Raw genomic sequence first — 15,960 nt, forward strand, 5'->3', positions numbered from 1 at the left:
GAAAGTATGCATGGTATAATTTCAATTCTTGTAAACTTATGAAGGGCTGTTTTGTGACCCAGTATGTGATCTATTTTGGAGAATGTTCCATGTGCATTCAAGAGGAAAGTATATTCTGTTGCTTTGGGATGCAGAGTTCTAAATATATCTGTCAAGTCCATCTGATCCAATGTATCATTCAGGGCCCTTGTTTCTTTATTGACTGTGTGTCTAGATGATCTATCCATTTCTGTAAGTGGGGTGTTAAAGTCCCCTGCAATGACCACATTCTTATCAATAAGGTTGCTTATGTTTATGAGTAACTGTTTTATATATCTGGGGGCTCCAGTATTTCGCGCATAGACATTTATAATTGTTAGCTCTTCCTGATGGATAGACCCTGTAATTATTATATAATGCCCTTCTTCATCTCTTGTTACAGCCTTTAATTTAAAGTCTAGTTTGTCTGATATAAGTATGGCTACTCTAGCTTTCTTTTGGCTTCCAGTAGCATGATAAATAGTTCTCCATCCCCTCACTCTCAATCTAAAGGTGTCCTCAGATCTCAAATGAGTCTCTTGTAGACAGCAAATAGATGGGTCTTGTTTTTTTATCCATTCTGATACCCTATGTCTTTTGGTTGGCGCATTTAATCCATTTACATTCAGTGTTATTATAGAAAGATACGGGTTTAGAGTCATTGTGATGTCTGTATGTTTTATGCTTGTAGTGATGTCTCTGGTACTTTGTCTCACAGGATCCCCCTTAGGATCTCTTGTAGGGCTGGTTTCGTGGTGACAAATTCCTTCAGTTTTTGTTTGTTTGGGAAGACCTTTATCTCTCCTTCTATTCTAAATGACAGACTTGCTGGATAAAGGATTCTCGGCTGCATATTTTTTCTGTTTAGCACACTGAAGATATCGTGCCAAGCCTTTCTGGCCTGCCAAGTTTCAAAGGAGAGATCAGTCACGAGTCTTATAGGTCTCCCTTTATATGTGAGGGCACGTTTATCCCTTGCTGCTTTCAGAATTTTCTCTTTATCCTTGTATTTTGCCAGTTTCACTATGATATGTCGTGCAGAAGATCGATTCAAGTTACGTCTGAAGGGAGTTCTCTGTGCCTCTTGGATTTCAATGCCTTTTTCCTTCCCCAGTTCAGGGAAGTTCTCAGCTATAATTTCTTCAAGTACCCCTTCAGCACCTTTCCCTCTCTCTTCCTCCTCTGGGATACCAATTATGCGTATATTATTTCTTTTTAGTGTATCACTTAGTTCTCTAATTTTCCCCTCATACTCCTGGATTTTTTTATCTCTCTTTCAGCTTCCTCCTTCTCCATAACTTTATCTTCTAGTTCACCTATTCTCTCCTCTGCCTCTTCAATCCGAGCCGTCGTGGTTTCCATTTTGTTTTGCATTTCGTTTAAAGCGTTTTTCAGCTCCTCGTGACTGTTCCTTAGTCCCTTGATCTCTGTCGCAAGAGATTCTCTGCTGTCCTGTATACTGTTTTCAAGCCCAGCGATTAATTTTATGACTATTATTCTAAATTCACTTTCTGTTATATTATTTAAATCCTTTTTGATCAGTTCATTAGCTGTTGTTATTTCCTGGAGATTCTTCTGAGGGGAATTCTTCCGTTTGGTCATTTTGGATAGTCCCTGGAGCGGTGAGGACCTGCAGGGCACTTCCCCCGTGCTGTGGTGTATAACTGGAGTTGGTGGGCGGGGCCGCAGTCCGACCTGATGTCTGCCCCCAGCCCACCGCTGGGGCCACAGTCAGACTGGTGTGTGCCTTCTCTTCCCCTCTCCTAGGGGCGGGATTCACTGTGGGGTGGTGTGGCCCGTCTGGTCTACTTGCACACTGCCAGGCTTGTGGTGCTGGGGATCTGGCGTATTAGCTGGGGTGGGTAGGCAAGGTGCACGGGGGCGGGAGGGGCAGGCTTAGCTCGCTTCTCCTTAGGTGATCCACTTCAGGAGGGGCCCTGTGGCAGCGGGAGGGAGTCAGATCCGCTGCCGGAGGTTTGGCTCCACAGAAGCACAGAGTTGGGTGTTTGCGTGGAGCGAGCAAGTTCCCTGGCAGGAACTGGTTCTCTTTGGGATTTTGGCTGGGGGATGGGCGGGGGAGATGGCGCTGGCGAGCGCCTTTGTTCCCCGCCAAGCTGAGCTCTGCCGTCCGGGGGCTCAGCAGCTCTCCCTCCCTTTGTCCTCCAGCCTTCCCGCTTTCTGAGCAGAGCTGTTAACTTATGACCTCCCAGACGCTAAGTCGCGCTTGCTGTCGGAACACAGTCCATCCGGCCCCTCCGCTTTTGCCAGCCTGACTCGGGGGCTCAGCTTGGCCGGCGAGCCACCCCTCCGCCCCGGCTCCCTCCCGCCAGTCCGTGGAGCGCGCACCGCCTCGCCGCCCTTCCTACCCTCTTCCGTGGGCCTCTCGTCTGCTCTTGGCTCCGGAGACTCCGTTCTGCTAATCCTCTGGCGGTTTTCTGGGTTCTTTAGGCAGGTGTAGGTGGAATCTAAGTGATCAGCAGGACGCGCGGTGAGCCCAGCGTCCTCCTACGCCGCGATCTTCCGGAACTCCTCCCCTCCTTGATTTTTGATATTGCAGGGATATTCTTATCATTTGCTTCTCTGTTTATCATACACTTTCCTTTCCATGCCATGAATATTCTTTAACAATTTCATTTTTAATGATTGCATGGTTATCCTTTATGTTATTGTAGTAAATTCTGTTTAACAGGTTTACTATTGTTGGAAAGTTAACTTGTTTCCATTTTTTTGCCTTCATAATCAGTGAAGCAATACACACCATCATAAGAATATTATTGCATTATCTCCATGACCGTTTCCTTAAGATAAATTCCCAAGAGTAGAATTGCTAGAACAAAGGCTTTGAAGAATTCTGTTGTCTAAAATTGCCAAAGCTTGTACCAGCTTACACAGTATTAGTAGGAGAATATCCATTCCTTATATCCTTACAGATGATGAGTTTTATACTTAAAAATTGCTTTTGCCAATTTGATGCTAGAAATGATACCTGGTTTTAATTTGTATGCCAGGTTATATATATTTTTAAACTAATAGAATCATTTTTTTCTTACACATCAATTAAATACTTAAGATAGTCAACTAACCTCAGAATCCAATTTAGGATAAACTTTCAGTGCAAGCTTTTATCTTGCCAGACCTGTAAATAGTTGTGTAATCATTTCGATAGTACCAGAGCCTCTGTCTCCTGAAATGATACTAAAACCCTATCTTTTTTTTTTTTTAAGTCCGACTTTAAGATGAATTTTCCTCCTGTGTTTTGATGTCTTTTTCTTCTGTCTTTAGCCAAGCCATAGTTGAAATCAGAGGCTATTTCTTATTCATTCTTTTTCCCTTACATGGGCATCTAATATTTTGGATGGATGGTGGATGGACAGACAAACAAATGAACCAACATTTAGAACCTACCAGAAAAAGTGATCTTTTGGAAAGGCAGCATATTTTGATCTGAGATAGGAGAACCAGTTCCAGGTGCCCCAGTGATTGTTCTAGTCACTTCTCTTATGACATCGGCAAGACGTAATCTTCCTGTGCCTCAGTTTACAGCGTCTTTAACATAAGTACTTTTTCTGCCTTCTCAACTGTTGTTATCTTTAGTCCTTTTCATGTCATGCCTAAACTATTATAATTCTTCCCCACTGCCAATCTGACTGTTCCTTCTTTCATTTGTCTTTATACTAATATCCAGCAGTGCCTATATCGTTCTTCTTTTTGGTAGTTTTTAATAGCAGCTCCCTTTGGTGTACAGGATAAATATAATCCCCTTAGGTTTCCAGTTTCCCACTTCTGAGCCCTTGTTCAAAATATTTTCTCACGTACAAATTCACCAGCTTCTTCCTTTGCTCTTATTTAAATCTTGCCCACACTTAAAAACTGGGCTTCATTTCCTCCTGTTCATAAAGTCTTCTTGTACCACCATATTCCCATTTATCTTTCTTTTTCCCCTAACTCCCTGTTATACTTGCTAACTGTACATTGGTTTTTAACATAAGTCTGAGGAAGCCTGGGGATTTATAGCAGTGTTTCAGACACAATAAAAGAATAAGGAGGAAACCAAGGGCTCCATTCCCTCCTCCACCCAGTCTCCACTCTGCTTTTTCTATTTTATATGTTGAAATTTTATTTAAGATTTCCTTTGAAAATTTCTTCTTTGGGCAATATTATTTTTTATTCCTAACTTTATGAATAAATATTTTTTCTGTATAACTACAGGTTACTGTGAGACTAAAAGAGAAAAAAATATGACTTGAGAAGTCCTGTCAAATTAAGTAAATGTTACTTCCTCCATGGTCGTCTTTTGGAGTGAGAATTTGTTGGAAGCTAAAACATTTTCCACATTTTAATTTTTTTCATTCAACAGTCAAGCAGTTTCTAAACACTAAAAATTAATACGTTAGTAGACTTTTAGACATAAAAAATAAAAAGACACAAATTTGTATTTTGAGAGAAGTACAGTCATGGACGTGCGTCCAAGTATATCTGTAGAACAAAGAAGGCCCATAGAAGCTGTGTGTATGTGAGTCAGGTTGTGCTTGCCTTCTAAGTCGTATCTTAATGGATAGAAGTTGCAAGGTAAACAAGGCAGAGAAGAACCTTCTAGGCAAAGAACAGAATATAGAAAGCTCAAAGACATGAAACAAGATATTGGGAAGTATTAATCAGTAGGGCTAGAACACAGGAGTCACTGATGAAATTAGAGATAGTCTTATGCTGCCCAGTATGATGGCTACCTGCCACGTGTACCTACTTAAATTTAAATTAATTAAAATTTGAAATACAATTCTTGAATTAAGAAATCTTAAAATACTAGCCATATTTTAAGAACACATTAGGTATATATGCTAGTGGCCTCTATATTGGACAGCACAGCTATAGAACATTTCCATCATCATAGAAAATTCTATTGGACAGTGCCAAGCTGGATCACAGAGAACCTTGTCCACCTAATCAAAGAGTTGGACTTTTACCTTGTAGGCAGTTGTGAGGCTTTGAAGAGCCAGGGAGGATGAGATTGGCGTTTTTTCAAAGATTTTCAAATTTTCAGACACCTGATCTCACATACGTAGTAGTTTTAAAATAAAAAAATTCCTATCTAGTACATGGTTTTTGCTGACAAAGTATAATTAGAAGGGAGTTAGGTGGCTTGGGCCCCTGTAATTATTACAGTGGAAAAAAAAAATAGAGAAAGGGTTTAAAAATAGCCTTTTAAGACTTCTAACTCTATTGGAGAACTCTTGAAAAGCTGTTGTTATTTTTTGGCTGAAAAAATGTTTCTTTACCTTTTTTTTTTTTAAGTGAAGTTACTGGGTGATAAATGTTAGTGATAATGTTATGTGATAAAAATTTTCAAAAACTTTTGTTCAGGGTATTTGTATCTTTATTTTGTTTCAGGATTTGCCATTGGGTTCTGAAAGCTAAGACTAATAACTGCCATGACTTGATAATAAACTTAACTGGATCAAGATGTTAAATAGAATTGTCATAGATTTATTAATCAAAGTAATTTAATTAGATTTACTAACAAAATAAAAATGTTGCTTTTAATAATATGAATTAAATCTTCATGCACATTTGCTAATTTGGGCCTTTTCTTCTAGTTAACCCAGTATCCACTCCAGTCGCACTTCCCACACCAGCTCTTTCTCCAAGCTTGATAGCTGATCTTGAAGGTTTAAATTTGTCAACTACTTCATCAGTCATTACCGTAAGTAATTTTCTCAATATATTACCTCAGTTTGCATATGATACCATTGCATCTTTTTTATTAAAATGCAAATAATTGGATTCATAGTCTTCGAACACTTTCTTCTCTAAACAAGTCCAATGCAGATCTGACCTTTTAATTTTATAACTATTTTAAAAGTTTGCTCTTTCCCAACCATTATCCTCACAAATGACTTCTGCTTGTTATCCACATTTAATTATCATGTGTACGTTTTTCTCTGGCACTCTTACATATCTGTAGCATACAAGGGTTCTTTGCCACATTGAGTTAGTTTATATATATAAATTCTGCCATAAAGAATTGTTGTCTACATTAGCAGACTTAAATTCCCAAAATCATTCTGATTCTGTTACACTGTTCTTTTATCATAGACTACTAAAATTACCTGCCTGTTTTCGTTTAAAAATTCAAGATTGTGTTTCTTTTTGCATTATCTTCATATTTTTATTTACATGCCTTAGTATCTGTAAAAGAATTTTTTAATATTATGTCGTAGGGCTTGAAGTGGGGCAGAAGGCCTGCCTACCTCAAAATAGTGCCAAAGCCATCAGCCCGTCATAGTATCTGGAACTACAATAACCTTTTCTGTGTTAGCGTGTTACATCCACTTACCTTTTACTCTAAATCAGGCGTCCTGCCTAGGATGTATAATCTGTTGATATGCTTGACCTCCTTTTAACTTGTTTTCAGAAACCTGACAAACTAAGAGATAAAATAGTAAGATCTGATGGGAACACAGGTAGCTTGAACAGATCTGGTTTATCACTGGTTCCCAGGGTTGGCAGAGTATTGCAGAGTACAGACATAATTGGTGATCTGAGCTCCTGGGGAACACCGAGCTGGTTCTGCCAGAAGTGGGAAAGAGGAGTATCTAATTCTTGTACATTGTTATAAAAGATTTTCCCATCATAGCAAATGTGATAGCAGGGACATTTGGCTTAGAAAGCACAAAATAAAACTATTAAGTTGACAATGCTGTTTTAAGGTATAGAATGCGATTATCTCTTTAACCGCTCAGAAATGAGGAAGAACGATATGTGGGTTTTAGTTTTTCCCTTCTTGTTGCCAAAAGGAGAAGGCACATTGAAAGAGATGGGGGGAGACAGTGAAAATAAGCAGTTAAGTCTTTCTTATTTAAGTAATTAAGTATTTCTTGAGTCTTTGAGTAGTCTATAAAGAAAAGTAGTGAAAAATCTATTGTGAAGCAGTTAATCCTTGAGGGGAAGGGAGGGCCCTAAAAACTTGGGAGGCAGTAAGGTAGTGGATAAATAACTTGGGTTCTGATACCAGATGACCAGGGCCCAAATCTCTGTTTAACCACTTACTAGCTATGTGGTTGGGCAAACTGTTATGTAACTTTTCTGTACCTCACTTTCCTGTGAATACCATACATACCTCATAGGATTGTTATGGCATTAATGAGATAATAAATGTAAAGCTCTTAGAACAGTGACTGGCATATTGTCATCACTCAGTAAATAATAACTAATATTTTTGAAAGTGATACGATATGTGATAATGGATCCCGAGTAGACTCTCATACTTTATTAGCTATAAGAAGAATACAGTTGAGATTAGAAAACCTTGCAGTAAATTTTCATTCATCACAAACTAATTGAAGGACTCACCCTTCATTCTAAGAAAAATACTTATTGGGGTGGCCTCTTCAAAGGAAAAGAAAAGCACTGCATCCTAACAGTATACAAAAAAAGCACAGCCAAATAGGCAAAATTGGGTAGAGGGGGGTGGGAGATACAGCCTTCCAGTTGCGGAATGAGTAAGTCATGGGAATTAAAGGCACAGCATAGGGAATACAGCCCATGATATTGTAATAATGTATGGTGACAGGTGGTAGTGACAGTTGTGGTGAGCATAGCATAATATATAGTGACGCTGAAGCATTGTGCTATATACCTGAAACTATATTTGTGTGTCATCTATACTCAAAAAAAGAATTTTTTTTAAAGACTGTCAGATTCAACCGTGTGAAGCAGGATCACCAACTTATCCCCAAAAGCTAACAAAAGATAAAACAAATAGTAGTAATAAGAATGGCAACCAGATGGGGCACCTGGGTGGCTCTGTCAGCTGAGCCTCTGACTTTGGCTCAGGTCATGATTTCACGGTGTGGGAGTTTGAGCCTTGCTTTGGGCTCCATGCTGTCAGCGCAAAGCCCGCTTGTATCCTCTGTCAACCTCACTCTCTCTCTCTGCACCTCCCCTGCTCGCACTCTCTCACTCTCAAAAATAGAAAAATAAACATTAGGGGAAAAAACAATGGAAACAAGAAATTCACTAGCAACAATCAAATAAGGAAAGGTAGCACTTTGAAAAGTGGAACGTATAGAAATAAACTGAATATTCTGGTACCGAATGGTATGGCTCCTAATCTTAGCTCCAGCCCTCAAAACAGTACTTAAAAAAGAAGATTAATCAAGCAAATTAATCAAGTTTTTTCATTATGTATCTGAATTTAGAAAGAAGTAAGATTAAAGTCATCAAAAGAAAAATCAAGAAAGACCTTTAAAGATTATAACCCTCATATAATGGTATGGAACCTTAATAAATATGGGAGCCTTTTGGATCCTGAAATGAAATTCTTAGATACGAGTACATCAATAATTTTTAAATCAATATGTTGTCCTTATTGAATAGAAAGAAGAAGTAAAAGTAATTTGTAATAAAGTAATAGTTACATTGCTATATAAACACTTGTCTGTGGCTGTCCTAGAAACATACTTAAGTGGTTAAATAATGCTGGCTCTGATATGTAGAACCACCATGAATGTGACTGATGTAGGTGTATCAGCAACTCAAATAGTGTGGATTGAGGTGTTGCCATCAGCAACATAATTTTCCAAAATATTGAACAATTTCGAGTAGTTGTGTTTATATGACCTCATAGTCCATAGATGATTTTTATTTATTCCAGTAGATTATTTAAATTTATTTTCCTTGTGTATTTGGTAGAATATGGGTGTATTTTATTTTTTGAAATTATGAAAACATTTACAATGAAACCCAAAGGAGAGTTCCTTTTTTACATTAAATATTTTTCAAACGAAAATTTTTACTGTTTGTTCTAACCATTTAAATTTTCTATTCAGAACACAGATTTTTTTTTAACATAATTCCAAATGAATATCATGATCATTGTAAGGAAAGGCCTAGTTTTTGAAACTATGATAAAGAAGATGTATAAACACAGTATTTGTTTCAGTCTTAGTTGAGATTAATTGGCAGTTGGACAACAAATGGTTAAAAATGAAGAAACATTTTATTTCCTGCTGTAGTATGTCTGTGAACAAACTATAACTTTTTTAGTGAATTATTAACCCTATTTTTTTACTAGATTATTGCTAGGCTAAGAGTGTCTAAATTGTTTCACATTAAGCCCCAGGAATTCAGAAGCAGCAATCCTCAGGTTGTTACAGCTTCTGGAGGGGATGAGAAAAAAGTGAGGTGGGGGAAAAGACAATTTGCATATAAGGTTAAATGAGAAATAAGAATAAAATTGTTCACGTCTGGTATTAGAAATGTGGGAGTGAGAATTGGTGTTTCTGCTTTAAATAATTTTTTCACATTTGGGACACAAAAGTATTAAAGTGAATTCAGCAGTTAAAGTTACCTCTGAAAACTTTTTCTGTATTTTTTACTGATAAACATCAACATGAAATCTTATCTCATTCTTTGCATTTTTTGTTTCTTCTCAAGCTAGTTTTATAAGAAAGATTATTAATTTGCTTACTTAGTGTTTCAGATTTATGTTTCTATGGAAAAATGACTTCTGAGTTCAATCCCTAAAATGCTTTGAAACCCATAAGGGAGGTATAGTACCTGTGGTTCTTCAGCACCTAGTCACAAGTCAGAAGGTTTCTATGGGAATATACTTTTTAAGGGTTCTAGTTTACTTTAGACAGTCAGGGCAATGTATTGAATTTAGAGCCCTAATACCTGATACCTATCCTTGGCTGAGCTACTTATTATCATGGCTAGGCGCTTCTTTGGCTTGTGTAGACTTTAATTTTTGAATTTATGAAATGGAGATAATGCTGTCCCTAAACACTTAATTGTGTTTTCATGAAAAATAAATGAAATAATGAGCCCGAAAATGTTTGAATTCTGTTCTGTGGTTAAGGTCATGTGCAGTGAGAAGAGACAGATAGGGATGGAATTCTAGGAAACATCATGCTTTAAAGGCAACAGATGAATTTAAAGCCAAGAAGATGAATTTTGAAGAAGGTGAATTGTAGAACATGGTACAGGAAACTCAGATCAGGAAGGGAAACAGGCAAAGCATCTGATTGTAGTAAATGCTACACTGGACGTATAAATCTGCTTAGGTACAACTGGATGACAAAGATCTCTTAGAAAAGAATTTGCATATGTGACTGAGAACTGAATCTAGGAGAATAGTAAGAGTTTGTCTAGGTGGCTAGGTTAGAGCAAGATTGATGTCACTGACCCGGGAAATAGGGTATGCAAAGGCTTGAGGTGTGAACAAGCTTGGGGTATTAGAGAAACAGTAATTCAGTGTGACTAAAGCATAGCACAGATAGGTTGGAATAACCAAATCTGATGTTGGAAAAGTATGTTGGTGGCATACTGGCATGGGAAAATTGTAATAATGATTTCTTAACTTACTGCTTTCCAATATTTTCATGTTATAGTACACATAGAAAAGTGATAATACTTGTGATGTGCATTGGGGTAAGCAATGATTTCTGTAGGAGGCAGAATGTACCCAACTCAGGAGCTCCAGCTACCACAGGACCCCCTGGCATTCCCAAGGGCTAATGGTGGGGGCAACATCACAGCAGACCCGTAACCTATTTGTGGCTCGTTAGTGAGGAAGCACTGACTTAGTTGCCCTAATATAAGAGATTTGATCATCATGGATCACAATCCCTAAGTGGAATTAACTTATGAGGGTGCCGGAGATTCATTTAAAAAGGGATCATTATAGAAAACAAGGTAATAAATTGAGGAATGGTAAGTAATCCCAACAACAGTCCGTGAACGAGAAACGAGAGTTGCAAAAACAAAAGCCCTATTTGATACAGTATACTATTTGAAGTTACCAAACTCCATGTAAGGTCCACAGTCCTGCAAACTGCTAACTTGGCCCAAGACTACTGAGACCAAATACAGGGTTAGGGGTTTCCTAAAACTACCCTCAAGCTTGATAATTCACTAAAACAATTCACAGAACTCAGGAAAGCATTATACTTAACATTACAGTTTTATGATAGCAATAGGATACAAATCAGATCCAGTGAAAGGGAGAAACACAGAAATTCTGGATGGGTTTTAGATTCAAAGTTTCTGGGTCACCCTACTGGCGTCAAAGTATGTCAGTACACATGGAGTATTATCCTTCACATAAACTGTCTAGGGGCCCACTGTGAATCACTTCCTCAGCATCATGTGTCAGGTTTGGTCCGGTAGGGGCTCACCATGAATAAGTAGGCAGTCCTCTCATTCAGGATATTCCAAAGGTTTAGAGGTTACATCTCAAGAGCTAGGACAAAGTCCAGACCTGTCTTTGAAAAATTCTTTACTACACATGTGCCAGTAAATGTTTCATTCATTGCACACAGTTTTATTCAGGCCAGAATATGAGGCAGATGCCAAAGATACAGTGAACTGCATGGACTAGGCTTCTGCCCTCATGGAGTTTACAGTTGAGCAACAACATAAAGAAAAATTTCTTCAAGGGTGCATAATTATAGTATACCAAGTGTTTTTATTTTGGAACATTTGGTAGTTTCTCTAGATACAGATTGTCATTATTTGTCATTATTTCTCTGATTTTATGTTGGCTAAACTCCGCAGTCTGACTTAGCTTTCTCTGTGCTTATTATAGCTTAAAATCTAACAAGAGTTACTTTTGACATTTCACAGTTAAAATTTAGGTATCTGAACGGCTTTTCCTCTCTGACAAGAAGTAGAAGAATAATTTTCACAGTCCATGCTGTTCACCACCTGCTTTCCTTAAATTGCCACTGTGAAACAGGACTTCCTCACTTAATGATGGAATAAAGCCTCATCATGCCTGGGTGAAAACAGTGGCAACAGTAGCCTTAAACTAAGGTCTGTGCGTGTTGTTACAGGTAGCCAGCATGGGATTTACTGTGACCAGCAAAAGAATGGCGTTAAAGTTGTCATTATGACCAAGAAGCCATGTAACTAAGGTCCTTCCACCCCCTCAAGGATTTTCAAGCTAAAGGATAGGAAGAAGTAACCTGTTATGTAATGCACTTGAATTTCGGCAGGGAGAGTGAAGAAAAGCCATTTTCTCATACACAAATCAAATTTAGCATCTGAAGTTAGTGTTTATCACTAGTTCTGTCAAGTTTCTTATCTAAGGAATATAGAAAAATGACTAGCAACTAGGCTTATAGCTTTTGCTGTTGACAGATTGGCAACTAATGAAGTTACAACTGTCCATGATTAGGGATGAGGTAGGTCCTGACCCTGTTTGTGTTATAGGAACTTAATGGGAAAATAGAGAAGAATGACTGTCATACCTGCTTTGTTGTGCAGGTTACTATATCAGTTTTAAAAGAACATAAAGAAATAACAAACCATAATTCATGAAACAGAATCTGATTTACTCAGTCTGAAATTTACTAAACAGAATTTGGAATTATTAGGATAATTACATACTATAATGATAACAATTATAATTGTAGTTAATTTCTGTTTCTCTTAAGTGGGCTTTTATATTAAATAGATCTCTCTGTCTGTCTGTCTGTCTCTCTTTTAACTAATGCTAGGCTAGGGCATTTTAGTTTTGTTTCCCAGTCAGCTTGTCCTGTTCTGCCAGAGCACCAGCTTTCTTCTTGTTTGTCTGCAAGAACACAATTTCTTTGAGGGAGTCTTTATTGATACAAGCATTTACGAAGTTGTAAATGACTGTATGGTCTCATTCCCAAAACAAATGATAATATATCTGTGATAAAGTTTGTTCTCTAATGTGGTGGAAGAATTGTCTTTTAAAAAACATATATTTTTTACATTTTAAACACTTAAGGTATATTCAGGTCCCAGGCTAAGTGTTGAGTCTAGCTAAGATCAAATTCCTTTGAGTTTAGAGGAGGAAGAAATGATAAGTCAAAATTAAAAATAATTTTGTCATTTTAAATTTGGGAAAAATCCTTTATTTGTTCTGATGAAAATGTCAGTAGTCATGGAACTGTGGCAAAAATAATGAAAAATCATTGGCCTGGGTCTGCTTAAATTGAAAACATTTTTTAATTAAAGTTTGACAGTATTTTGTGCTTCCATTGCCTAGCCATGCCCCATCTTATTCTTTCATTCAATTCTCCTCTGGGTATGAGTTGATTTAATTTTTAAATTAAACTTTAAGGTGTACCATACTACTGCTTCATTTATTTATTTATTTTTATTTTATTTTTTCATTTATTTATTTACTGCTTCATTTTATTTATGAGACTACTTAGAAAGTCTTATAGTTAATACCAGACCATTCTCATCTCTCCCTTTCTTACCTTATTAAAAGCAGCTGCTTTTTTAAAAAGATTGTTATTAATTTTTAGTTTCAGGGTTTTTTGGAAAAAAAATTTTTTTTTTTTTTTTTTTTTTTTTTTGGCTTAAGTAAATGTATGCCAATCTTATCCCTGACTGGTGTATAATACTTCTAATGCTTTGTCGATATTGTAATAAAATTATCCACAATTAAAAAACCATTATATCAGATGCTAATTAATGAGCTAGTAATGATTTGGGCCCCCCAAAAAAGCAGGTCACCTGACAAAATAAAGAAAATATGTATATAAATCTACAAAAAACTGAGAGATTAAAGAGGCAATGTTAAAGAAAGCCTTGGGCCTTTCTTTTTCTCTTCTTTCTACAACTAGTTCCTTTCATTTGCTACGGATTCACTCTTTTCAGAGCTGTGACTATTCCTGGAACATCTACCAACTTCTTTTCCACGATTATGATTTTTAGTTTATTGTAATTAAGTGTACTATGGTAGGAAATGAGGTTCTTAAAAGATTCGTTTAAAAAAGATTGAATCTTTTCTGACAGTTTTATTTTATATCCAGAGTTGATTGGACTTCGTGTTACTGTCAACTGGTACATTTCAAATTTTGTTGCTTGTGTTGAATTGTAGTATTTGTAGTGAAATATACTTTTTTTAAGCTTTAGAGTATCTTAGATTATTACATATTAGCTAATTGTGTATTAATTATGTAATCATATATCAGCCAAGTTAACTTCTGTTACCTTTGTTCTTCTTTAAAAAGCTTGCAAAAACTTTCATGAACATAGGGTAGGGTATGGTATAGAATATTTATATTAATAGTATTGGATCTTCTAACATGAGAAACCTAACCTAAACATGGAAAATATTATTGTGATACTTAGAAAAACTTTGTTTCTCTTCAGAGGAGAAGAAAATGAATTAAACTACAGGGCACATGCCCAACTAACACTAAAAAATTAATTTATTACCAGAGAGAGGAGAGCATGGAGTAAAAATAGATAAGTACAGTATATGACCCTAATATCAAAGGAAAGTAAAAGCCACTTATCTTAGAATATATCAGACACACTATTATTCAAATCATTCAGGAATGTAATTACAGACAGCTTTTATAGGCCTATCAATAAGGGTTATTTCTTTAAATTTGCAGCTGTTCCACATTACTGAATATATAAATATCTCCCCCAAATGTTAAATTAATACTGAAGATCTATTTTACAATTCTGCGTGCACATACACACACACACAGACACAAACAAAATACCAGTAAGTTTTACTTTAAAATGCATAATTTAGATGAAGAGAGATACCAGCCAAATGTCATGTGTGTGTCTTGTTTGAATCCTTATTCAAGCAAACCAACTCTGAAAAGACATGTGTGATAGTCAAGGAAATGTGAACACTGTTTTACACGAAATTAAAGGGACGTTGTTTTTTCTTTTAGATGTAATAATAGTATTGGACCTTTCATTAAAAATCTTTACCTTTTGGGGCGCCTGGGTGGCGCAGTCGGTTAAGCGTCCGACTTCAGCCAGGTCACGATCTCGCGTTCCGTGAGTTCGAGCCCCGCGTCAGGCTCTGGGCTGATGGCTCGGAGCCTGGAGCCTGTTTCTGATTCTGTGTCTCCCTCTCTCTCTGCCCCTCCCCCGTTCATGCTCTGTCTCTCTCTGTCCCAAAAATAAATAAAAAACGTTGAAAAAAAAATTAAAAAAAAAAATCTTTACCTTTTAGATACACTAATCAAACTGTTATGCAATTAGATCATATCTGGAATTTGCTTTTAAATCATTTAGAAGTAAAGAATTGGATTATAGTTTGGACAGATGTTGAAAATTTTTGAAACTTAGTTATGAGAAACTATTCATTATCTTCCTACTTTCACATACGTTTGAAAGTTTTCATAGGAAGGTGTTTTTAAAAATACATTATTTCAGAAACTCATTTATTTCATATTTTCACTGAAATTTTAACATTCACGCTTCATAGAATATGTAACCTGATAAAATTACCTTGTAAATTTAAACTAGTACATCAGAATTTAAGTTCAGTTCAGATTGTCATCTGTGAAATTAGAAGTCTGTAATAGATTGTTTTTTTTTAAGACTTCTTCCGATACTAAATCTCTTGAAGTCTGTGGTAAATTAAGTGAAGAGATGCCAGTGACTTCAGTAAACATCAGTGTCAGCATAGGGGAAAGGTGCCTTATCTTTTATATTAGAAATGTATTATAGATCTAATATAAGACTTAGACTGAGTAACTGGAAGATAGGACAGGGCCTATTTATTGACCTTTCTATTCCCAGTGTTTGATGCATAATAGGTGCTCATCAAAAGTGTGTTAAATGAATGAAATTAATCTTTTTTTCTTTTTTCTAACTTAATCATGATAGAATCCATTCCCATTGATGTCATTGTGAAGGACTGTATTATTAATAAGTTAGGTGGTTGTTGTATCACTGAAAAAATTATTCCTGTCCTGCACATAACTAAAAGGTAGTGGGGCTCCTTATTTGGCATGTAGCATTTAAGACATAAAATGGAGAATTAAGTCACTGCTTTAAATTGTTTAAGTAAAAGTATCTGAATAACCTATTCTTTATATATCTTTAATATTCGTCTTCATTTGGCAAAAAATAAAGCATGGTAAACTGAGAAACTAAAAATACAATTTTTATTTTATGTTCCTGTCAATAGAACAGATCTCCTAA

General features: G+C 36.5%; 1 protein-coding gene across 5 annotated transcripts in view; it reads left to right on the plus strand.

Moving 5' to 3' along the window:
* Positions 1-15,960, plus strand: part of AP3B1 (adaptor related protein complex 3 subunit beta 1) — a 267,617-nt gene that overhangs the window by 193,721 nt on the left and 57,936 nt on the right. For 4 of the 5 annotated variants that reach the window (XR_009261343.1, XM_058729003.1, XM_058729032.1 and 1 more), the window contains 2 exons: positions 5,613-5,719; positions 8,217-8,288. Coding sequence is in view for 4 of the 5 variants with exons in the window: in XM_058729003.1 (XP_058584986.1) it covers positions 5,613-5,719; positions 8,217-8,288 (179 nt within the window). In the remaining variant the exon portion in view is untranslated. The remainder of the gene's footprint in view (positions 1-5,612; positions 5,720-8,216; positions 8,289-15,960) is intronic. The other variant, XM_058729014.1, reaches the window with a different exon arrangement.

Source organism: Neofelis nebulosa, chromosome 1, assembly GCF_028018385.1.
Source record: "Neofelis nebulosa isolate mNeoNeb1 chromosome 1, mNeoNeb1.pri, whole genome shotgun sequence".
Taxonomy (NCBI): Eukaryota; Metazoa; Chordata; class Mammalia; order Carnivora; family Felidae; genus Neofelis; species Neofelis nebulosa.